Source organism: Halichoerus grypus, chromosome 9, assembly GCF_964656455.1.
Source record: "Halichoerus grypus chromosome 9, mHalGry1.hap1.1, whole genome shotgun sequence".
Taxonomy (NCBI): domain Eukaryota; kingdom Metazoa; phylum Chordata; class Mammalia; order Carnivora; family Phocidae; genus Halichoerus; species Halichoerus grypus.
This window is the reverse complement of record NC_135720.1, coordinates 116,787,111-116,810,451: the sequence shown is the minus strand read 5'-3', so window position 1 is coordinate 116,810,451 and position 23,341 is coordinate 116,787,111. Positions and strand designations below refer to the sequence as shown.

The window sequence follows — 23,341 nt, the reverse complement described above, 5'->3', positions numbered from 1 at the left end:
TGGCTCAGATGGTTAAGCGTCTGCCTTCGGCTCGGGTCGTGGTCCCAGAGCCCCACGTCGGGCTCCTGGCTCAGCGGGGAGCCTGCTTCTCCCTCTCCCTCTGCCTCTCCCCCTGCTCATGCTCTTTCTCTCTCTCTGTATCTCTGTGTCTCAAATGAATAAACAAAAATCTTTAAAAAAAAATTCTCGAGTTCCTGAGCTCTGTAGATTTCACTAAATATTTCAAAGGAGATAAGATGAATGGGTTACATTGCACATCCTAAAGCGAATAAGTACAATTCATGTGTTAGGCATCGCCAGGTTTCCAAGTGCCTCTGTGGAGCTGCCAGACTGGGAGTGAAGCTTCTCTCCCTTTCCGACCCTAAACCATCTTGCCGTCCTTTTAGATCTGCCGGTGGACTTGAGATTTTTCTCCCATTCACAGCGTAGAAAAATCCAGTCAGCCCTTCCTCGGCTATGTGTCCAAACCTGCGTGCCCAGACTCATGACACCCGACCAAATGCAAGTCTTAAAATTTACCTGACCCTCTGCACCTTTTCAAAGACCATTTATTTGTTCCTGAGAGTAAATAGCCTTCCCCCATACCTCCAGTGGCTTCTTTCTTTCCTGCACAGACTGGGCTCTCTTTTTTTAAAAAAGATTTTATTTATTTGTTTATTTGACAGAGAGAGACACAGCGAGAGAGGGAACACAAGCAGGGGGTAGTGGGAGAGGGAGAAGCAGGTTTCCTACTGAGCAGAAAGCCTGATGTGGGGCTCGATCCCAGGACGCTGGGATCATGACCTGATCCGAAGGCAGACACTTAACGACTGAGCCACCCAGGCGCCCCTAGACTGGGCTCTCCTTAAGAGGAATTTGGGAGAATGTTATTTTCTCATCTCAATCCTAGAGCCACTGGCCCCTTCCTCTTGGGGTGCTCATGTCAGCAGAAGCTGAGGGGAAGTGAGGCCTGGGACTGGAGGAGGAGGGAATGAGGGGAAAGAGGAAGTTTAGGAGGGAGGCCTCCGAGGAGGCTGATGGGAGAGGAGAGCCGGCAGACAGAGAGCACCAGCTCCGTCTCTATCCACCTATTTACCGGTTTCTCCATCAACATCTGCTGAGCTATGAGCCAAACCAGGGATTTACAGGGTAAGGAAGGTAGAAGAGGCAGAGCCTAAAATGGGAGCAAGGAGATGGACAGACCTGGGCAGGGCTAGGAGGTGGTGAGCAGGTCTAGCAGGGCAGAACTGTGATGACCGTGGGCCGGTGTGGGGGAAAGAAGAGGAATGGGGGGGTGAGGAAACATTAACCTCTGTGCCCCCTCAGGAGGAAAAGCCTTCGGGCTGTTGAAGGCCCAGCAGGAAGAGAGACTCGATGAAATCAACAAGGTAAAAGGAAGATCTGAGGGGGCAGGGCCTGGGGGGAAGGGGCCCCTGGACCAGGTGGACCTATCCTGGCTCTTGCTTTCTCCCCACAGCAGTTCCTGGACGATCCCAAATATAGCAGTGATGAGGATCTGCCCTCCAAACTGGAGACCTTCAAGAGTGAGGGGAAAACTGTAGGGGCAGATGGGGAGTGAGGAGATTTCTTGATTTCCTCAAGAACAGAGAAAGGACCTCAAAGACACAGAGTCTACATGTGTGGTGGAAAAAAGGGAGGCTGCCTCTATTGTTCCCCCTGGTTGCAGTCTCTTTCCTTGGGCTGGCCCTCTCAGCACCCTCTCTGGTTCCCTACACCTTAACAGGGTGCCCCAACCCAACCCACACTTCCTCTGCTTGCCCCACCTCCCCCTTCCACATCTTCCCCACCTAGCGCTTGGTCAGCGGCCCTTTTCTCAAGCCCCTGCCCTGCCTCGGCCTGGGACCCTCCAGCCAGTGCTTACCCTATCTGCTTTCTCCCCTCACCCAGAGAAATACATGGAGTTTGACCTGAATGGAAACGGAGATATCGGTGAGAAAAGGGTGATGGGGGGGTGTGCAGACCCAGGAAGAGGGAGGTCTCTCCTACCATGCTCCATTCCCAGTGGTTTGGGAGAGGGCCCAGCCACCAGAGTAGGAGGGACTAGAATGGGAATGGGAAGGTGAGGACAGAGAGAGAGAGGCTCCCCTTTTCTTACCCCCCTCCTCTGCCTCTAGATATCATGTCCTTGAAGCGGATGCTGGAGAAACTGGGGGTCCCCAAGACCCACCTGGAGCTCAAGAAATTAATCAGGGAGGTGTCCGGCGGCTCTGGGGAGACTTTCAGCTACTCTGACTTCCTCAAGATGATGCTGGGCAAGAGATCTGCCATCCTAAAAATGTGAGGGTCCAGTGCCAACCTTTCCTATGCTTACCTGTTTTCTCCTCAACCCTACCCCCATCCCCAGGCTCACCTGCACATTACTCAGCATCCATTTCTTCCCTTCTTTGAGGGACCCTTCCAAGTTCCTATCGCTATCCATTGTTCTGGTCCCTACAGCCCCCGACACGGCCATCCCTGCTCTTCTTCCTCTTCCTCCCACCATAATAACCCCTGTCCTTTTCCAGACTTTCACAGCAGCCTAAGATTTATTCTCTCGAGAAGACTGTCCCCTGATCCCTCTGTCTCTTCCCATCTCAACCAGGATCCTGATGTACGAGGAGAAAGCGAGAGAACAGGAGAAGCCAGCAGGTCCCCCAGCGAAGAAAAATATCTCTGAGTTGCCCTAATTTGTAGTAGGGGAGATGTTGTGGGATTGATGGGGCTTCTAATGACCCCAACACGGAAAAAGGACACAGAATTGTGAGCCAGAGGTACACTAAATCAAATAAACTATCCTTCTCCAGATCAAGTCAGCTTGGTCTCTGTTTGGGGGGAGTTTTTTTCCTGGGTTTGGGAAGAAGTGAACATCTTTGAGGGAAGGGCAGCAAGGATTTGCCCATATGAGCAATCCATCCACAATTTTGTAATGTGTCAACTACAGCAGATGGTTTTGGATTTCAAGGCAGATTCCAGATATATGATAGCCTGATCTCAAGGAATTTAGATGGGACAAAAAGACATGTACAGACAAAAAAATACCACCCAGGCCCATGGGGAAGAGCAAGGATTATCTTTTTTTTTTTTTTTTTAAGATTTTACTTTTTTTAAGTAATCTCTACACCCAACGTGAAGCTCCAACTCACAACCCTGAGATCAAGAGTCACATGCTCTATTGACTGAGCCAGCCAGGGGCCCCAAGCAAGGATTATCTTGAACCAATATTCTCCATCACTAGTCTTTGTTACCTAACAAATAATTAAGACTCTCTGAGTCTTTCCTCAGAAAGTGGGGATAATATGATCTACCTCACAGCGCCTGGCATATCATAAGCCCTCAATAATGTTTAAAACTTGAATGGATGGATGGATAGATGGATGGATAAAAGAACTGATGTTACTGAATAGAGTAAAGGATTCACAAAACTATAAGTCCTGATAAGTTAAGCATTAAATGAGTCATTGAGGTCCTTTTAGGGGACAAGCTGCAGAAACTGAGTCTAATGAAGGGAAAGGGGGCTTCTATTTGGAGGATATTGAGAACAGATACTGGGGATACAGAATACTCGGATGGCAGAAAGGATTAAAAAGTCAATCCCGGGGGAGCCTGGGTGGCTCAGTTGTTGGGCGTCTGCCTTCGGCTCAGGTCATGGTCCCGGGGTCCTGGGATCAAGCCCCGCATTGGGCTCCCTGCTCGGCGGGAAGCCTGCTTCTCCCTCTCCCACTCCCCCTGTGTTCCCTCTCTCACTGTGTCTCTCTTTCTGTCAAATAAATAAAATCTTAAAAAAAAAAAAAAGCCAATCCCAGGGAAGGAATGAACCACAGAGTTCCCAAGTCTTCAGTGAGGCTATTCATGGACCTTTCCTCCAACAGGTCCAGATGAGTGTTAACTCTAGCAATCCCCAGACTCTGGCCACTATTTCAGATTTCCTGACTTTCTGGGGAGAGATAATCCAATTAGCCCAGCTTGTTTCAGGTACTGAGAACAGGAGTGTTGGCTCTTCCCAGTGGTGAAGCCAGGTTGACCTCTTAAAGAGTGCTACAGTAAATGTATGGGGCTTCAGATGAGGAGGAGATCACAGCAAGCTGGATAAAATATCTGAACGTAATAAAATCAATAGCTAAACTTATTGAGCACCCACTGTATACCATCTTAAACGCTTTCTGTGTACTAATTCTCTTAATCTTTGCAACAACTCCGGTGACACCGAGGAGGATACAAAGGAGCTGGAGCTTAAATAATTCGTTTGTTCAGGATAAATAAATTGGGTTCTATTCATACATCTGACTATTATTTTACAGCAACAAGAACGAACAAACCACAACTACATGCAACAATGTGGATGAACTTCTTCAACATAATGTTAAGCAAAAGAAGACAGACACAGGAGAACACTTACTGTACAATTCCATCTGTATAAAGTACAAGAAAGGGTAAAACTAATATATGTTGTTATAAGTCAGGGTAGTAGTAAGTCTTGGGGGAGGGCAATGACTGGAAGAGGCCCTCTAGCAGGTTCTGTGGCGCTAAAGTTTTATTTTTGGCTACATGTTCTGCTCAGTTTGTGAAAATTCATCAAAAATAAATAAATATAGTATGCTTTGATAAAAAGACTTAAAAAATCATTTGGGGGGTGCGCCTGGGTGGCTCAGTCAGTTAAGCGTCTGCCTTCGGCTTAGGTCATGATCCCAGAATCTTGGGATCAAGCCCTGCATCGGGCTCTCTGCTCAGCGGGGAGCCTGCTTCTCCCTCTGTCTGCCCCTCCCCCTGCTCCTGTGTGCGCTCTCTCTCTCTCTCTGTCAAATAAATAAATAAAATCTTTAAAAAAAATAAAAATAATTTATTGGCCATCAACCTTGTGCCATTCCCTATTCTAGGTGGTTGGGATATAAGAGTCAACAAAACAATGATCCTTGCCATTGTGAAGTTTACATTCTGTTGTGGAAAATGGTGTAGGAGGAGGACAGACAACAAACAAATATAATTTAAAATGTATATGATGTTAGAAGAAAAAGTAGAGCAAGTTAAAGGGGAACGGGGTAACAGGATGGTCAGGGAAGATTAAAATTTTGAATGTGTCATCAGGGTAGGCCTCATTGAGAAGAGGACCAGCACTGAACAAAGACCTCATGGAGGTAAAGGAATGAGCGATGTGGGTTTCTGGGGGAAGAGTCAACTTGGCGAGGAAAAGAGAAGCAAAAGGGCTCCAAGGTGAGACATGCCTGGTAGAAGTAGGGAAAGTGATAAAATCACGGGGCCAAGTCATTGAGGGTCTTGTAGGCCACTCTAAGGACTTTGAGAGAAACTGAGAGGCATTGTAGAACTTTGAGCAAGGGAGTCCTTTGAGGCCTCCTTTGAGAAAAGGCCCACTCTGGCTGCAGTGCAGAGAACAGGCAGTAGGGGCAGGGGTAGACGAAAGACAAGTTAGGAGGCTGTAGCTGTAACCCAGGTGAGAGATCAAGGTGGAAGCAGTGTGAGTGAATTGGCTGGATTCTGGATATTTTCTCAAGACAGGAGTTCCTGTCTGCTTGAAAGTGGGGAGTGAAATAAAGAAGGGAGTCCATGAGGATTCCAGGGTTTTTAGCTTAACTATAATTTTTAAATTGCCACCAACTGAGATGATGAAGGCTGTGGAGAGAGCAAATTTTGAGGGTCTGGAGATCAAATGTTCGGTGTTGGACATACTGAATTTGAAATGATCTGTTAGATAACCAAGAGGAGATGTCAAGTACATAGCTCTGTATCCAAGTCTGGAGTTTGGGAGAGAGGTCTGCATTTGGGAGTCATCAGCACATGAATGCTATTTCAAGACATGAGACTGATGTCCTTGATACACGCACGCTGGGTAAAAGATTGGGGTGAAGGCTTGACTGGAGTTGATTTAAGAATGAATGACAGGAGGGGGGCGCCTGGGTGGCTCAGTTGGTTAGCGGCTGCCTTCAGCTCAGGTCATGGTCCCAGGGTCCTGGGATCGAGCCCCGCGTCGGGCTCCCTGCTCTGCGGGAAGCCTGCTTCTCCCTCTCCCACTCCCCCTGCTTGTGTTCCTTCTCTCGCTCTCGCTCTCTCTCTGTCAAATAAATAAATAAAATCTTTAGGAAAAAAAAAAAAAAGAATGAATGACAGGAGGGAAATTGGTGACAGTGAATATGGATAACTCTTCCAAGAAATTTTGCTGTGGTAGGTGACCAGGGAGAGGGGGACAAGAGAATCATTTTGAATGCTTAAGAACTGAAGTCATCTCAATTATCCTTTTTTTTTTTTAAAGATTTTATTTATTTATTTGAGAGAGAGAGACTGAGAGAGAGAGCACATGAGAGAGGGGAGGGTCAGGAGGGTCAGAGGGAGAAGCAGACTCCCTGCCAAGCAGGGAGCCCGATGCGGGACTCGATCCAGGGACTCCAGGATCATGACCTGAGCCGAAGGCAGTCGCTTAACCAACTGAGCCACCCAGGCGCCCTCATCTCAACTATCTTAATGTGCCTCAGGATAAAACTGTTATCGGATTCTTGCTAATTTTTCTGATCTCATTTTCCATAATGGACAGGCAGTCTCTTTAGTCACGACAGCTGAGAGGCACGGGTCCCTAAAACCATGCCTCTGCTCATCAGTTCACTGGGCCTGAGCTGTGCACCGTCTCCTCAAACTTGGCTAAATCCTAACTAGTTCTTCACATTTAAAAAGATCCACGTTTTTCTAGAAGCATTTCTGAACTTCCCCAGGCAGGATCTGATTTTATTCCTCTACTTTCACAATATATTGTGGATATCTCTCACGCCTTCGAAGCAGTTGTCGAATGATTTGCTGAACGGGTAGCCGGTCTGACAGGAGCACAGTAATTAGAGACAAAGGAGGGAACTAGTACCACATTTCGTAGAATGAAACCCATGTGAAGAGAATACAAACCGCCAATAGTATCAGATATACAAATATATTCATGAAAATTATAGGTTATAAAAATAAATGTCTTAGTCATTGGTTGCCGATATGTTGATCGAAGAGGTCATTCCTACCCTATCTTTGTTCAAATGATTTGCATGTATTATGCAAATAAATAGAACTAGCAAAAGAATGCCTACACCGCACGGGGCCGACGATACACTCCCCTGAACCCCAGGATTGGCCTCTCTATCCACTTCATTTGCATGACGTGATTTAATAACTAGAAGGCCCCGCCTCTTTGGTGCTTTCACCTCTCGCGAATGGACGCGTGAGTCGGGACTCTTCCCTGGTTACGTAAGCCCCGCCCTCCGGCAGCTAACCCCTTCCGCCCCGTGCTCTCGCTCCATCTCCGCTGAAAGCACTGCCAGTCTTGCATCGTTTCCTTCCACTCTCCGCGTCCCTACGTCTCTCCGCTCCCATCTTTCCACGAACGCACGACGCACGCTCCGCCCCTTCCCCCCGCCCCCATTAGTCGTGCAAATTCTGCGCCCTAACCGCCCGGCCGATAGGCACTGCATTCCCGCCCCCTCTACGCGTCTTAACGGCCGACGCCGGGGGCGCGTCTCTTTAGCCAACCGGCGTCCTAGCGCCTGAAAGTCCCTCCTCTTTATGCAAAGAACCTATGCCTGCTCCGCACGCCCTGCTTTTTTTTTTTAAATAAGGACAGCCCTCGAAGCAAAGAGGGATAGGGTAGAAGGTGCCCCGCCCTTTATGCAAATCAGGGGGCGTGTCATGCGCTGAGGGAGGCGGGAGGTGGGGGGGGTGCTCCCGGGGGCGGCGGTTGCCCGGATGGGCCGTTAGTCGGAGCCCAGCCGCGGAGTGAGCGAGGGAGACGGGAGGAGCCGATCCCGGCGCCATCCGCCGCCATCCGCCCCCGCCCCACCGCCATCCCACCTCGGGGAGCCTCTAGGCCCCGGTCCCGGACCCCCGCGCACCCGGCCAGGTGAGTCTGGGGAGCCGAGTGCTAACGCCCTTTTCCGGCGCGGGAGCGGTCGTGGCGGCGGCGGCGGCGGCGGTGGCGGGCCGGGGGGAGGAGAAGCTGCCATTAGCCGCCGCCATTTTGTCCTCCTGCTGCCGGGGCTTGACTGCCCCTCCCCCTCTGGTACCCCAGCTTGGTACCCGCACCTCCAACCCCTCACACAGAGTCAGTGGGCTGCCCCTAACCACCCACATTCCTGGCTTTATGGGGCGACCCCCTCTCCTGGGCCCCTAACTCCCCAACCTCAGCTGCGCTCTTGGCCTCTTCACCCCAATCTGTGGGTCCCCTTGCCCGCCGCCAGTCTGGGGTGGGCCGCGCCCGCCGATCTTCGGAGAGTCTCCTTTCTTCCATATTGGGCCACCCTGCCATCACCCAGTGCTTGGGTTTCCCATTCTTGACGCCCCTCTTCGCGTCGAGTCACTCCCACCCTGGAACCCTGCTTTTATCCTACATCTTTGCTTTCTACGTTCCTCAGTCTTCCTCTGCTTTTTCATTTTTCCTATTTTTCCTCTGTCTCAACCCCCCCTTTTTTTCTTGGGTCTCTTGACATTGCCCTCTTACTTCGCTCTGTATCTTTTCTTTACCATTTCTGGTTAAGTGTATTATTTCCCAGCTGCTTTCGTGTTGATCCTCTTTTATTAGTGTTACTCCACATTCGTCTATCCCCTTTTTCTTCATGTATTTATTTTTCAAAGATTGGAGTCTTTAAACACCTACAGGGAAACCCCCACTCCTTCATCTTACCTGTTTTAAAGTTTTCCCTGTTTTTCATCCTGATTTTACCCAGTTTTTATCGTGGGCCTGCCTGGATTTCCCACCACCTCCCATCTCTTTCCTGTACGCCATTCCTTCCTATAAATGAATGCCTGGTCACTCAGGAACCAACTGACGGTGCAGAGTTTGGCCTGCTTGGGGAGGAAGGGATATTGGGGAAAGAAATGACTGCTGATGACTGTTCTTACTGGGAGTAGGAAAATGAAGTTGGTTCTGGCTTTGGCCCCGTGGTTACAGAGTGTGCTTGAGGTGGCTCCATAATGTTTTGTTTTTCTCATATCTGCATAGGGTAAGCCAGAGCCCACCAGTGTTTTCATCTGGAGACCAGATTTTTTTTTTCCAGGAGCTGGGATGGGGGCAAGTGTAGGAAAAAATGGGGTGAATATTCCAAATACTTGGGGTCTGTAGCCTGGGAGTATGTAGAGCCCCAATTCCACGAGGAATTATCTGGCACTAGCCCCTAGTCTGGCTGAGCAAGCTCATAAAATCGTTAAACTCCCGGCATACCTTCGTGCTGACCTCCCCAGATGGGAGCGAGGCTGCTGGGAAAGGAACCTGGGGCACAGTTAGGGAGCTGGTGTCTAATAAGTCAGGGATTTAAAGCTCTGTTTCTTGCAGGATGGAGCTGTCTGCCTCTCTGGTTTTCTCTGGGGCTGGGACTTGCCATGTTTTATCGTACATCTCTGGAATGCTTTTTGTGGAGGGGGAAGAGATTATTACTTGGAATAATGAAGAAGCGGCTATCCTTTATAGACTGGCACAAAAGGAAGTGTGTGTCTACTACTAGGAGCATACCAGATTTTTTATTTGGATTTCCTTGGCAAGAGGTGTCTGGGGGAAAGAGGGACCATGGCATTTGGACTCTGGGAGTTGCTTAAAGGAACGGGGAGTTTGAATAGGCTGGAGGAAAAGACATCAGAGGGCCAAGTATCTGGGCCCCTAACGAAAATGCAAAGGAGCATCTAGGGAGCAGAGACTGAAACACTTGGTGTCTGGCCCACAGGCTCCGGCACGTTTTGGGGGAGGTGCCTGCAGGACCCAACGTACTCAATGAGCTTCCAGCGCAATGTCCGATCGCTCGGGGCCGACTGCCAAGGGGAAGGATGGAAAGAAGTATTCCTCGCTCAACCTGTTTGATACGTATAAGGGCAAGTCCTTAGAGATCCAGAAACCCGCTGGTGAGGGTCCTGCCAAGATGTTCCTAATTTCTAGAGGCTGGGCATGAATGGGGCATACATTTTAAAGCTCTTTGAAGGGAAATGGTTATAGTACAAGTATCAAAAGACTAGAGGAACACTAGAGACTCCCAGCTTTATCTTGGGTCCCATAGGGAACGTTGGGCTTTGGATGAACACCAGTGACCCTCCTACAAAGGCGTGTCTGTAGTTTCCTGTCTTTGGACACGTAAGAATTGGAGGCAAAGAAATGTGGATTTGGAGAAGTCTGGGGCCAGCTTGCTCCCTGTAGGCTCAAGATGAACCATCCAACAAAGAAGCATCAAGTGTAATACATCTTAGTGTTTGCAGTGGAATTTCAGAGATTGCTGAGGGCAAAGGAAGGAGGGGTTTCTAAAAGAAGTTTGGTAATAAGACATTGAGGAGGTACAAATGGGGCCTAGGGTAGGAAGCTGTCCGATCACCCATGTGGGGTGTTCTTCACCCTCCCATCTTTTCTCCAGTTGCCCCTCGCCATGGCCTGCAGAGTCTCGGGAAAGTTGCCATTGCCCGGCGTATGCCACCCCCAGCCAACCTTCCAAGCCTGAAAGCCGAGAACAAAGGCAATGACCCCAACGTCTCATTAGTGCCGAAAGACGGAACAGGATGGGCAAGCAAACAGGAGCAGTCCGACCCCAAGAGGTAGACAGAGGTCTGGGGGACCTAGAGTGATGACCATTTTAACTTCGAACTTCAGGATGGATTGGAGCTTGGTCTAGCCCAGCCACATAAGATCCAGAGACCGAGGGAAGCCTTGGTCTTTCTTGGTTATTCCAGGGCTCCTGTTAGGGGACTAAGGAATTACACTTTTAGCTTTCTGTAGAAGGTAGAAGGAAGGGATCAACAAACAGGTGACAGCCTACACGGGGTGACTAAGTTATGGTATTTTGTCACAAGTACTTGTGAATAGTAACAAATGGGCTTGGGTTCACTTCCTGTCCTCCACCAATTGGACAAGTAGAGGAGGCATCTCAGGTCCTGGATAACCTTCGTGTCCTGCCATCCCCTTAGTTCCGATGCCTCAACCGCTCAGCCGCCGGAATCGCAGCCACTGCCGGCTTCACAGACGCCTGCCTCCAACCAACAGAAACGACCCCCAGCAGCCCCCGAGGTCGGTGAAGAACCGGATGGTACTGAAGGCTGGGAGCAAGAGTGGTTTGTAGTTCTACCACCCACAGTACCATTTATTATTTCTCTGCTTTCCCAGAACACTCCTTCGGTTCCAAGCGGGGTAAAGTCCTGGGCACAAGCCAGCGTCACCCATGGAGCACATGGAGATGGTGAGTGCAGGGCTGCTTGGGGAGCTTGCTCTGTGCGCTGTGGTAGGCAGGAGCCCTGCACTATACCTTCAGCAGAGTGTTCTTGGTTCTCAGTGGCTAAATTTTGGGCCCCATATTCGGTGTCATGGGCTCCGTGAGCAAGTTCGTTTCTGTCTTACGTGAGGCTGACGGGGGTGTCCCAGGACTGACCTTTTTTATTGGGAAATGAGTACACAGTGCATAGGGGGTGAGTTTGAAAGCAGGAATTTGATGGTCTGGTATTATCAGAGCCTTCGATTTTTGTGGTAAATTCTCAGTAAATACGGTTTTTTGGTATTTTTTGGTCTGCTACTCTGCACCCCAACAGGTGGAAGGGCATCAAGCCTACTGTCACGATTCTCTCGAGAGGAATTTCCGACCCTGCAGGCGGCTGGCGACCAGGACAAGGCTGCCAAGGAAAGGGAGTCTGCCGAACAGTCGTCTGGGCCCGGACCAAGCCTCCGCCCCCAAAGTGAGTGGTTGTCATTTGTGAGTTGAGTGGGTGGGTGAGTGGTTGGTTATGTTTTGGCCAGAACAGTACCTTACTCCATCTCAGAGCTAAGTGCTGGCTTACTCACCTTTTCCCCATCATTTTTAGTTATGTTCTCTCTTTGCTTTTTCCAAAATACAGATTCTACAACTTGGAGGGACGGAGGTGGGCGTGGCCCTGATGAGCTGGAGGGCTCAGACTCCAAACTTCATCACAGCCATGATCCCCGGGGGGCGCTACAGCCTTCGGGCCCACCCCAGTTCCCTCCCTACCGCGGAATGATGCCGCCCTTCGTGAGTTTGCGTATCTTGTTTTGGAGTGGTTGCACTTGAAGCTAGAGAGTTAGCAACTAGGACTTAGCTTTTGGAGGAGACGGAAAGAAAGCAGGGGCCTATGATAAAGGGAAGGACGAAAGGTTTAGGGAGCTGGTTGCATATTTGACCCTCTAAGCATCTGCTGTTGGGCCATTTTGCAGATGTATCCCCCATATCTCCCGTTCCCTCCGCCCTATGGACCCCAGGGGCCTTACCGATACCCTACTCCTGATGGGCCCAGGTGAGTAATCCAGGTCTGGGATTGGATTCTGGTTGGGGACAGGGGAAGCCTCTTAGAAAGGGAGATGGTCTTCTGGCCCAGAGGCTTGAGTCTTGTATGTGGTTCGACAACATGCCATCTTTGACACTCTCTCTCCCATTTGTCTTTTCACACGCAGCCGTTTCCCCCGTGTGGCGGGCCCTCGGGGTTCAGGGCCGCCAATGCGCCTTGTAGAGCCTGTAGGTCGGCCTTCAATTCTTAAAGAGGATAACCTCAAAGAGTTTGACCAGTTGGACCAGGAGAATGATGATGGTTGGGCAGGTTAGTGCATATGAAGGATGAAGCGTTTTGGTCTCAGAAGTCAAAATCTGATGAATAAATAGGGGATTGTGTGGGAGAAATTGTGTGGGAGAAAGGGAGACACTGAAGGGTAGGGCATACACATGGCGGAAAGCCAAGTTCTGGTAAAGAACTGAGAGGTGTGGGAATGCCAAGACTCACAGCGCGGCTTCGTGCAGAGGCGGGTTGGTGTTGGGAGTGCATCGCACTACATAATACCAGATCCTTTCCTGTGTTCCAGAAGTGATCTGAGGTTGGAGAGCAGAATGTTTGGCTTATCGCTTTTCATTTTTCCCCATAGGGGCTCACGAAGAGGTCGACTACACTGAAAAGCTCAAGTTCAGTGATGAGGAAGACGGGCGAGACTCCGATGAGGAGGGAGCTGAGGGCCAGTGAGTTAGGGGGCTCAGTTTCTCTTGCAGTAATACCCTCTTAAAGGAGCTGGTTTCCAGCTGATTTTAATTCCACTGTTGGTCTGCTCACAGCAAGGAGTCCCAATCAGCTGCTGGTGAGGAACGGCCCCCTGAAGCAGATGGCAAAAAGGGCAACTCCCCCGGCAGCGAACCGCCCCCTCCCAAGACGGCCTGGGCAGAGACCTCTCGGCCTCCAGAGACAGAGCCGGGGCCTCCTGCCCCAAAGCCTCCCCCACCCCCACCTCACCGGGGCCCCGCTGGGAACTGGGGCCCCCCTGGGGACTACCCAGTGAGTGTCTACAATGAGGGCTTGAGAAGGGTCAGTTGTGGGAGATGAGTGTTGGCTGAGAAGTTGAAGCACTAATAATAGAGGAAGCTGGGGGGAGGGTCAGGAATGGGCTACAGGAAGTGTAAAGCAGTGGAGCATCTCTGAAAAGCATCCAGAGCATCTCTGGAACGTCTTTGGTTACGGGAGTCTGGGTTAAAAGAAATCGGGATGCTAGGAAGAACGAGGAGGCCTGGGTGTTCGGGTCTCTGAAAGGAGAGAGGAAACGGGTAAGATTAGGATGAGTTTTTCCCTACCCAAAGAGGCTACCAACCCAAGGCCGGTGCCTGCCCCCACAGCTAGAGAGAGTTGGTCAGTCTGTGAAAAAGACGAGAAACCTGACGACTAACACCTCTGGCCCCGCCGGGTCTGCCCATTGACAGGATCGGGGGGTCCCTCCCTGCAAGCCCCCAGCACCCGAAGACGAGGATGAGGCCTGGCGGCAGCGGCGAAAACAGTCTTCATCTGAGATCTCCCTGGCTGTGGAGCGGGCCCGGCGCCGGCGAGAAGAGGAGGAGCGTCGCATGCAGGAGGAGCGCCGGGCAGCCTGCGCTGAAAAGCTCAAGCGACTTGATGAGAAGTTTGGGGCGCCTGACAAGCGGCTCAAAGCAGAGCCTGCTGGCCCACCTGCTGCCCCTCCCACCCCAGCTCCACCACCTGTAGTCCCCAAAGAACTCTCTGCACCTGCAGCTCCTCCGCCAGCACCAACCCCGACACCAGAAAAAGAACCGGAAGAGCAGACCCAGCCCCCTCCTACCCAGCCCACGCCCGCTGCAGGTGTGGTTCCGGCTCCCACACCAGCCAGCGGTGGCGGCGGCCCTGGTAGTACGGGCGGCGGCGGCTTCGAAGCCAGTGCAGGTATGGAGACGGCGACAGGGCACGCCCGGGCATCCTAGTTCTCTCTCGGGGCTGAGGGCATGGGTGGTAAGCATGGGAGGAGATGAAGCAGAAGGCAGTGGTTTCGGTGTATCGGATTGTCAGTGGTGGAGGACCAAAGGGGTCCCTTTGCTCGTACGGGTATTTAAGGTGAGGGAGGTTTTCCTCTCGGAGCTCATGTAGCAGTAACCTGAGAGCACTTTCCGAAAGCTCAGCACGGAGCAAGGCTGAAGACAGGGTCTGTTGCTTTGGTGGTTTCGTGGGCAGTTCGCACCTCCATCATTGGCTGTTGGAGTAAGTGCTTAGCTTCAGAGAGGGTGCTGGAGGTGAGGGCGGAGCTCGGAGAGGGTGCCGGAGGTGAGGGCGGAGCTCGTGGGGCTGTTCGTGGCAGGTCTTGGGGGATTGGGTCACTCCGAGGATTATCTTTTTGTCGATGCAGTGGAACCCCAACTGCCCTCAAAAGAGGCTTCTGAACAACCAGAAGAGGTTCCCTCTCCTGCCACGACCCCGGCCCCAAAGGTGGAACCCAAGGGTGATGGGGTCGGCCCCCCCCGGCAGCCCCCCAGTCAGGGCTTGGGCTACCCTAAATACCAGAAGTCGTTGCCACCGCGGTTCCAGCGCCAGCAGCAGGTGAGAGGCTGCTTTCCCCGGTGAGAACGGTCCCCTCCCTGGCTCCCCCGTGCACCCCGTTCGGGGGGTGCCTTCCGGGTCCCTCTACCGCTTCTGTCTCTGGTGTGTCACACAGGTGTCCATCCAGTGCTAGTGTCTGTCGCGTGCGCGTGTTAGCTTTGCTTCTGGCCTTGTTGCCTGCAGGGCAGGCCCAGGGCCCTGATGCCCCCGGCCCCCCGCTGTCCTCCCTCAGGAGCAGCTCTTGAAGCAGCAGCAGCAGTGGCAGCAGCACCAACAGGGTTCCGCCCCAGCCGCTCCGGTACCACCGTCCCCACCGCAGCCCGTGACCATGGGGGCGGTGCCGGCTCCACAGGCTCCGCCCCCGCCCCCCAAGGCCCTGTACCCAGGTGCGCTGGGCCGGCCCCCACCCATGCCCCCGATGAACTTTGATCCCCGCTGGATGATGATACCTCCTTATGTGGACCCCCGGCTCCTCCAGGGCCGGCCCCCTCTGGACTTCTACCCTCCTGGTGTGCACCCCTCTGGTAAGGGCCCTTGAGGGGCGGGTAGGGGACACTGCAGTCCTGGGAAGTGGCTCCACGCATCTCACTGTGTGGATGAAGGGTCATGGGTGAAGGAGGGGGAGGGTACGTGCTTAGTGTTGCAGAGAGCGCTCTTCGTTTCAGGAATGGCCTTGGGAAAGAAAGAGTGGGCTTTCATTGGCCAGGATTTACTTGGGGGGTTCATCGACTGATTCATAGAGAAGCTGAGTGGATATGGATAAGATAACTTTTTAAGGAGAGCGTGTCAGGCTCAGGGTTGCCAGGAATAAGAGATGGAGGAGTTGACGTCGACATGACTGACAGAAGTAGAATGGGGAGATGCTTTTTGAGCTGGAGGGCCTGTCATATAGGAGAGGGTTAGCTTTCTCATTCCTCTTGTTTTCTTAGGCTTAGTTCCCCGAGAGCGCTCAGACAGTGGGGGTTCAAGCTCAGAACCGTTTGAGCGCCATGCTCCTCCCCTGTTACGGGACCGGGGCACCCCACCAGTGGATCCAAAGTTGGCCTGGGTAGGAGATGTCTTCACCACCACACCCACCGATCCCCGCCCTCTTACTTCCCCACTGCGCCAGGCTGCCGATGAGGATGACAAGGGGATGCGGTGAGTCTGTGTAGCGGATGTGGGTGCATTTGCCAGTGAAAGGACTTGGGTTAGGAGAAAAGGTTCTTTGGATTATTGGTGAGGTGACAGGAATAAATGTAAGAGAAGTGTCGGGGTGGTAATAGAGTGTTTTTTTTCTCCACGTAGTTTTGGTTTTCCTCATTCTAAGATACTTAATTTTCACTTTTTTCTGTGTTTCTTTTTAGGAGCGAGACCCCTCCAGGACCCCCCCCGCCACCCTATCTGGCCAGTTACCCAGGCTTTCCTGAGAATGGAGCCACTGGGCCCCCGATCCCTCGCTTCCCTCTGGATGAACCAGCTCCCCCAGGGCCCCGTCCACTCCCCTGGCCCCCAGGCAATGATGAAGCCACCAAGGTACAAGCTCCGCCACCCAAGAAGGAAAGCCCCAAGGAGGAGACCCCGCAGCTGACGGGGCCAGAAGCTGGCCGAAAGCCCAGCCGCGCAGTTGGAGGCCAAGGCCCCCCTCCACCTCGCAGAGAGAGCCGCACTGAGACCCGCTGGGGCCCTCGCCCAGGCAGCAGTCGTCGTGGGATCCCTCCAGAGGAACCAGGGGCCCCTCCCCGCCGGGCTGGGCCTATAAAGAAGCCCCTACCACCTGCGAAAGCCGAAGAGCTGCCTCCCAAGCCACTGGAGCAGGGCGATGAAAGCCCCAGGGCTCCAAAGCCAGAGCTCCTCAAGACGGCGAAGGGGAAGATGGGGGTCCCCAGGGAGATCCCACCCAGTGGGAATCTTTCCCCTGCCCCAAGGCTCCGGAGGGATTACTCCTATGAAAGAGTGGGTCCTGCCTCTTGCCGGGGCCGGGGCCGGGGCGAGTATTTTGCCAGAGGGAGGGGTTTTCGGGGGACCTATGGGGGCCGGGGGCGGGGAGCCCGGAGCCGAGAGTTCCGTAGTTACCGAGAGTTCCGGGGAGATGATGGGCGTGCAGGCGGGGCAGGGGGACCAAACCAGCCCCCGGCACCTCGAGGCCGCACTGCCAGCGAGACGCGAAGCGAGGGTTCGGAGTACGAAGAAATCCCCAAGCGGCGCCGGCAGCGGGGCTCAGAAACGGGCAGTGAGACTCATGAGAGCGATCTGGCCCCCTCAGACAAGGAGGCTCCCCCGCCCAAGGAAGGAGTGCTCACTCAAGTCCCTCTTGCTCCTCCACCATCGGGAGCCCCTCCTTCGCCAGCCCCAGCCCGCTTTTCCACCGCCCGAGGTGGGCGCGTCTTCACTCCCAGAGGAGTGCCATCCCGCCGGGGCCGGGGGGGCGGGCGGCCCCCTCCACCTGTTTGTCCAGGCTGGAGCCCTCCCACCAAGTCCCTGGTTCCCAAGAAGCCTCTGTCAGCTCCTTTGCCACCCAGTAAGGAGCCTTTGAAAGAGAAGCTGATCCCAGGGCCTCTGTCCCCCGTGGCCCGGGGAGGCGGCAGTGGGGGCGGCAGCGTGGCCATGGGTGTGGAAGATGGGGAGCGGCCCCGACGGAGGCGGCATGGGAGGGCTCAGCAGCAGGACAAACCGCCTCGGTTCCGGAGGCTGAAACAGGAACGGGAGAATGCTGCCAGGGGGGCAGAGGGCAAGCCCTCTTCCCTAGCCCTTCCAGCCACTGCCTCTGGAGCAGAGGAGACCGTGTCTGGGCCCCCGCCCCCTCGCCGCGCAGCTGCCAAGTCTCCGGATCTGTCAAACCAGAACTCCGACCAAGCCAATGAGGAATGGGAGACCGCGTCCGAGAGCAGCGACTTCGCCAGTGAGCGCCGGGGGGACAAGGAGGCTCCCCCACCCGCGCTGCTGGCCCCCAAAGCTGTGGGAACTCCTGGGGGCGGTGGGGGTGGAGCCGGCCCAGGCATTTCAACCATGTCCCGCGGAGAGCTGAGCCAGAGGGCCAAGGATTTGAGCAAGCGGAGCTTCTCAAGTCAGCGGCCAGGCATGGAACGGCAGAACCGGCGCCCGGGCCCCGGCAGCAAGGCCGGCGGTGGCAGCAGCGGCGGAGGTGGCGGGGGACCTGGAGGGAGGACCGGCCCGGGGCGAGGGGACAAGAGGAGCTGGCCCTCTCCGAAGAACCGGAGGTGGGTAGGGTCCGGCTGTTGAGTCTGTTCCTGAGAAACAGTGGGGGAGGGGAGAGCGCCTGAAGCAAAGAGTACGTGGGTGCTGAGGAGTGGGAGGTCAGAGGGCACAGGGGCTGCTGGGCCTCGCACAGTCCCGTCTAGGGAAGGTAACCGGAAAGCAGTTACCGATGGAGCCGGGAGCGTGCACGTATTCTCTGTTCTTCGCTGTCCGCCTCAAAGACCCAGAATTCCTTAGATGTACTTGGAAATACCTGGAGTTTCACAGGGAAGAGGGAGAAGTTGGCGGATTGGACTGGTAGGGAAAGTGTTAATGATTCTGGGAATATTGGAGCTGGTGCTCTTTCCTTCAGCCGACCTCCTGAGGAGCGGCCCCCGGGGCTTCCTCTGCCGCCCCCACCGCCCAGCAGTTCTGCTGTCTTCCGCCTGGACCAGGTTATCCACAGCAACCCCGCTGGCATCCAGCAGGCTCTGGCCCAGCTCAGCAGCCGCCAGGGGGGTGCAGCTGCACCAGGGGGGCACCCGAGGCCCAAGCCTGGGCCTCCCCAAGCCCCTCAAGGCCCCTCCCCTCGTCCCCCAACCCGCTACGATGCTCAGAGGGCCGCCGCCACCAGCAGTGTCAGTTCAGGTAAGCTGGAGGGGCTAACGGTGGGAATGTCTCCATCCACAGAGCAGGTTAGGAGGCAGAGGGGGAGGAGTCTAGCCTGGGGGCCCTGATGCTGGGTGTCTGGATTGAGCAAGGGTGGAAGGACTGGGAAGTGGGCTAATGGGAAAAGCTAGGGTCAGTGATAGAGCAAAGCAGATGCTGATCGATTTCCCTTTTCCCCAGACCCTCACTTTGAGGAGCCAGGGCTGATGGTGAGGGGGGTGAGCGGGACTCCCCGGGACTCTGCTGGGGTTAATTCCTTCCCCCCAAAACGGCGGGAGCGGCCTCCCAGAAAACCGGAGCTGCTGCAGGAGGTGAGGGCTGGAGCTTGAGGTTGTGCTTCACTGCTGTTACTCCTGAAGGTTCTCGCTTACGTTTTCTCCATTTTTGTGTTCTCATCACTGTGTCCTGTCCCCAAATTCTCAGTATTAGTCACTGCTTGTCTCCTCTCTGTCACCTTTTTTGCCGCACTCTGGCCCAATCTCTTCTAGTCCCCAGTTCACACCTCATTCATGTTTTGCCTCTGGCCTTTTTCATCTTTAGGAGTCTTTGCCACCTGCTCATAGCTCTGGATTCTTGGGCCCAAAGCCTGAGGGCCCAGGCCCTCAGGGAGAGTGCAGAGACGCAGGGAAGGAGGCCCTGACCCCTCACATCTGGAACCGTTTACATACTGGTGAGTAAGCCTGGGGGGATGGGGGAGAGCTACGTCAGAGGGCGGAGAGGGCAGGGTGGTCTCGGGACAGTCTCAATCTCTGCTGTCTGGTGCTCTTCCCAGCCACTAGCCGGAAGAGTTACCGGTCTGGCTCCGTGGAGCCCTGGATGGAACCCCTGAGCCCTTTTGAGGACGTGGCTGGAACAGAGGTAAGTGATGATGGGAGGGAGTGTCTGGGCTGGGATTCTTCCCCACCTGTTCTGGGTTGTCTCTGGGGCTACTCACTTCCGTAGTTAGTTCTCTCCTTTCTTCAGTTTGTGTATTTGTGAGCATCAGTTAGGTGTTGGGGTGCTTTCTACCTTGACTTTGCTAACTGCTTCTCCACTCCTCTCAGATGAGTCAGTCTGACAGTGGGGTGGACCTGAGTGGGGACTCTCAGGTGTCGTCAGGTCCCTGCAGCCAGCGAAGTTCCCCTGATGGAGGACTCAAGGGGGCAGCAGAGGGGCCTCCCAAGCGGCCTGGAGGCCCCTCACCCCTGAATGCTGTTCCTGGTGAGGGTCCACCTGGCTCTGAACCCTCTGAACCTCCTAGGAGACGGCCACCTGCTCCCCATGATGGGGACAGAAAGGTAAAAGACCAAGAAAAGAGAAGAGGAACGTTTCTGGGACTCTGACTTTGGCCCCACGTTTGTTTCCTCTTTATCTGTGCCTGTGTGTTCTGGGCATTCCTTCATTTGGGCTTCCTTTTACTTCCCCACCCCAGGAGCTGCCCCGGGAGCAGCCTCTGCCCCCCGGCCCCATTGGCACAGAACGATTGCCGCGGACAGACCGAGGCCCAGAGCCTGGCTCCCTCCGGCCATCCCATCGACCAGGCCCCCCTGTCCAGTTTGGCACCAGTGACAAGGTGTGCATGGGCAGGATCTGAGTATCTCGCAGTGGGTGGAGAGGAAGGGAAGGACCAGAGGTGGGATGTGGGGGATGCACATCTTGAGTCACAGGTCGATCTCCGCTGCGTCACTACCACAGGACTCGGACCTGCGCCTCGTGGTCGGAGACAGTCTAAAAGCGGAGAAGGAGCTAGCAGCAGTCACTGAGGTGAGTGGGCGCGTTCGGTGGAAAGGCCTTCAGTTTCTAGGGGAAACAGCTGGGGGTGACCTGGACGTCCAGGAAGCCGACACTGCTCCTGACCAGGCTTCTTCACAGGCCATCCCCATATCCCGAGACTGGGAGCTGCTCCCCAGTGCTTCTGCCTCAGCTGAGCCACAATCCAAGAACCTGGGTTCTGGGCACTATGGCCCAGAGCCCAGCTCCTCAGGCCAGCGCTTGTACCCTGAGGTCTTCTACGGCAGCCCCGGGCCTCCCAGTTCGCAGGTAGGTCCTGCTTCCTGTCCCGTGACCCCTTTCTTCCTGCTGTCCCTCACAGTCCGGCCTTTCCAATTTGTGTAGTTGTAAACCGTCATTATTTGTGATTTTGTTTTTTTCCTGGCTTTTACTGTAGTAGGTGGGGTGGGCGATCTTTCCTTGACCAGAAAAACTGGAGCTATTCAGCCATGCCCTCCCACAGGTCTCGGGGGGAGCCATAGACTCTCAGTTACATCCCAACAATGGAGGTTTCCGCCCTGGGACACCCTCCCTTCACCCTTACAGGTAAGACTAGATGCCCGTTGATCTCAGAAGGAAAGGGGGAACGGTGTTTCCATGGGAGGGAAGGGGGAAGACCTGTTTCAAAGGTACCAAAAGCTGGTAGACTTAGAACAAAGGAATAAATGATGCTGGTTTTCTGGGTCCTCTCCCTGCACCTGAATTATTATTTATTTATTTTTTTTGGTCTTCCTTCTCCAGATCACAGCCCCTGTACCTCCCCCCGGGCCCAGCGCCCCCCTCGGCACTGCTTTCCGGGGTAGCTGTCAAGGGCCAGTTCTTGGATTTCTCCGCACTGCAAGCAACAGAGCTGGGGAAGTTGCCAGCTGGAGGAATCCTGTACCCTCCACCTTCCTTCCTTTACTCTCCAGCTTTCTGCCCCAGCCCTTTGCCCGACCCACCCTTGCTTCAGGTGAGAGGTGGGCAGGTGCTATGCTTCAGGAGTTGGAAGGGAGGGAATGCTTTTGGGGGAGTTGACATTGGTCCCCGTGGTCCCCAACAGGTGCGCCAGGATCTGCCATCCCCCTCAGATTTTTATTCTACTCCTCTGCAACCTGGTGGCCAAAGTGGCTTCCTCCCCTCAGGGGCCCCTGCTCAGCAGGTACTTTTTGTCATGCATTTTGCCCTTCATTCTATTTTTCTATCCAGCCTCTGGCTTTTTTATGTCTTACTGTATTTCTGGTTTTCTGACCTTCTTCCCGTGCCCCCCCCCCGCCCCCCCATTTCTTCCTGTAGATGCTTCTACCCATGGTGGACTCCCAGCTGCCTGTGGTGAACTTTGGCTCCCTGCCACCAGCACCACCTCCTGCCCCACCACCCCTCTCTCTGTTACCTGTGGGCCCTGCTCTGCAGCCCCCCAGCCTGGCTGTGCGGCCCGCACCTGCTCCTGCTACTCGGGTGCTGCCTTCACCTGCCAGACCTTTCCCCCCTAGCTTGGGGCGAGCAGAGGTAAGGTACAGGAACTGAAGGGCTGGGGATCTCCCATGAGCTCGGGGTAGGGATTCAGGATCTCAGGAGGAGTTGGGGTGAGAGGCAGGAGGCTCATGAATTTGTTTCCTTCAGCTGCACCCAGTGGAACTGAAGCCGTTCCAGGATTATCGGAAACTGAGCAGCAACCTTGGGGGACCCGGGTCGTCACGTACTCCCCCAACTGGAAGGCAAGAAGAGGGAGCGGGGATGCAGATTTCCCAGCCTTAATGGCATTCTCAGGGGCCCAGGGAGCAGGTGTCAGGCTTGCCTTCAACAGCCTTCCTCCCGTAGGTCTTTCTCGGGCCTGAATTCCCGTCTCAAGGCCCCGCCTTCTACCTACAGCGGAGTCTTCCGCACCCAGCGCATCGACCTCTACCAGCAGGTGAAGGGAGGGAGCCCTGTGGCCCCAAGTCTGAATCCAAGAGTTACCACCTGAGTTACTGTCTTTCCATCCCTGGCCTCCCAGTGTGACTGATCCTTGCCCGTGTACTGTCCCCCAGGCCTCCCCACCGGATGCCCTGCGCTGGATGCCGAAGCCCTGGGAGCGGACGGGGCCCCCTTCTCGAGAGGGGCCTTCCCGACGGGCAGAGGAGCCTGGGTCCCGAGGGGACAAGGAGCCTGGGTTGCCCCCACCCCGCTGAGGGAGTTCCCCTTGCCCCCCACCCCCCGGGGCTTGTATATAGATTATAAATATATAAGGGGGAAAGGGGTGGGTGGGGAGGGGTTGCGGGGCTGGGGCCTTGCTTCCCCTCCACCCCCTTCCCCTGGTCCCCTATCCCTGGGGCCGTTTGTTAAAAAAGAATAATAAAAGGATTAAAAAATTTTTCTGAAATGATTTTGGGGATGGGTTGGTTGTTTGCAATCCCTTGTAGCGGTACGGTGCCCAGGGATCTGTAGTGGGTTTTAGGGAAGTTTGCTGACCCCAGTGATCCGTTCTAACAAGCTACCTCAAAGTTTGACCGTTCGGTTGTATATTGAAGTCTTAGGGACTGGGAGCCAGAGCTGGCTCCGGTGAGTGAGGTCTGTTGGCCACCAGGCTGGAGCGGACACGGGGCTGGCCCGACGTTCTGAGGCTTTGGTGGTACATCTAGAAGGTAGCACCCGACCGGGTTGTCAAGCAGGGTCTCTGGCCTGTCCAGCAAGATAGCAGAGTCATCAGGCCTCTTAAATCCCTGAGTTAGTGTCCCAAGAGGTCCTGGTGGAAGCTGAAGTATATGGCCTGGCCTTGGCAGGTCTTCGGCGCCCGGGGAGGGGACTGCAACCACATCTCTCCGAGGGAGTATACTGCAAGGGATTTGCAGCCTCCTCTCACTTTGGTCCCGGCTACAAACTCTAGAGGAGGGCCCTGAAAGCGGTTTCGTGGACTCCACATTCAAGCCCGTGAACGGGAGGAGGCCCGTCCATCCCGGTAGATGAGTGCCACCGTCAGGCTTGGCTAGTCAGGCTGGGA

General features: G+C 54.4%; 2 protein-coding genes and 1 non-coding gene across 7 annotated transcripts; all 3 read left to right on the top strand.

Annotated features, from left to right (window-relative positions):
• Positions 1 to 988: 988 nt before the first annotated feature.
• AIF1 (allograft inflammatory factor 1) lies at positions 989 to 4,587 on the top strand. 4 transcript variants are annotated; one of them, XR_004922222.2, is made up of 7 exons: positions 989 to 1,128; positions 1,306 to 1,367; positions 1,457 to 1,523; positions 1,888 to 1,929; positions 2,115 to 2,277; positions 2,582 to 2,750; positions 4,278 to 4,401. XR_004922222.2 is itself a non-coding variant. In XM_078055577.1 (6 exons), the coding sequence occupies exons 1-6, from the start codon at positions 1,104 to 1,106 to the stop codon at positions 4,411 to 4,413; spliced, it is 492 nt and encodes a 163-aa protein (XP_077911703.1). In that variant the 5' UTR covers positions 989 to 1,103; the 3' UTR covers positions 4,414 to 4,587. The 4 variants fall into 4 exon arrangements, 3 of the variants coding, with proteins under 3 accessions (XP_077911703.1, XP_077911702.1, XP_035964197.1); XM_078055577.1 differs by lacking the exon at positions 2,582 to 2,750 and having other exon boundaries at positions 1,460 to 1,523; positions 4,278 to 4,587; XM_078055576.1 differs by lacking the exon at positions 2,582 to 2,750 and having other exon boundaries at positions 4,278 to 4,587.
• Positions 4,588 to 7,679: 3,092 nt separating this feature from the next.
• Positions 7,680 to 22,726, top strand: PRRC2A (proline rich coiled-coil 2A). Of its 2 annotated transcripts, XM_036108303.2 has the most exons (31): positions 7,680 to 7,858; positions 9,672 to 9,846; positions 10,347 to 10,524; positions 10,894 to 10,993; positions 11,090 to 11,162; positions 11,509 to 11,652; positions 11,812 to 11,963; positions 12,146 to 12,225; positions 12,383 to 12,525; positions 12,845 to 12,935; positions 13,029 to 13,245; positions 13,665 to 14,139; positions 14,597 to 14,787; positions 15,020 to 15,311; positions 15,717 to 15,927; positions 16,134 to 17,987; positions 18,338 to 18,612; positions 18,814 to 18,944; positions 19,174 to 19,303; positions 19,406 to 19,491; positions 19,677 to 19,910; positions 20,045 to 20,185; positions 20,308 to 20,376; positions 20,485 to 20,652; positions 20,846 to 20,928; positions 21,124 to 21,334; positions 21,425 to 21,523; positions 21,658 to 21,870; positions 21,985 to 22,079; positions 22,183 to 22,273; positions 22,392 to 22,726. In XM_036108303.2, the coding sequence occupies exons 2-31, from the start codon at positions 9,735 to 9,737 to the stop codon at positions 22,530 to 22,532; spliced, it is 6,480 nt and encodes a 2,159-aa protein (XP_035964196.2). In that variant the 5' UTR covers positions 7,680 to 7,858; positions 9,672 to 9,734; the 3' UTR covers positions 22,533 to 22,726. The 2 variants fall into 2 exon arrangements, with proteins under 2 accessions (XP_035964196.2, XP_077911701.1); XM_078055575.1 differs by lacking the exons at positions 7,680 to 7,858; positions 9,672 to 9,846; positions 10,347 to 10,524; ... (2 more) ...; positions 11,509 to 11,652; positions 12,146 to 12,225 and having other exon boundaries at positions 11,823 to 11,963.
• LOC118545810 (small nucleolar RNA SNORA38) lies at positions 10,030 to 10,160 on the top strand. The gene has a single exon (XR_004922228.2). It is a non-coding gene; the product is annotated as a small nucleolar RNA SNORA38 (small nucleolar RNA).
• Positions 22,727 to 23,341: the final 615 nt, after the last annotated feature.

Excerpts from the sequence above, each read along its gene's own strand:
- AIF1 (XM_078055576.1), top strand. The coding sequence starts at position 1,104 with ATGAGCCAAACCAGGGATTTACAGG. Across the intron at positions 1,930-2,114 it reads GAATGGAAACGGAGATATCG|ATATCATGTCCTTGAAGCGG; the intron begins GTGAGAAAAGGG and ends CTCTGCCTCTAG. Across the intron at positions 2,278-4,277 it reads AGATCTGCCATCCTAAAAAT|CAACAAGAACGAACAAACCA; the intron begins GTGAGGGTCCAG and ends ATTATTTTACAG.
- PRRC2A (XM_036108303.2), top strand. The coding sequence starts at position 9,735 with ATGTCCGATCGCTCGGGGCCGACTGCCAAGGGGAAGGATGGAAAGAAG. Across the intron at positions 19,304-19,405 it reads CTGGAACCGTTTACATACTG|CCACTAGCCGGAAGAGTTAC; the intron begins GTGAGTAAGCCT and ends TGCTCTTCCCAG. Across the intron at positions 20,186-20,307 it reads AGTTTGGCACCAGTGACAAG|GACTCGGACCTGCGCCTCGT; the intron begins GTGTGCATGGGC and ends TCACTACCACAG.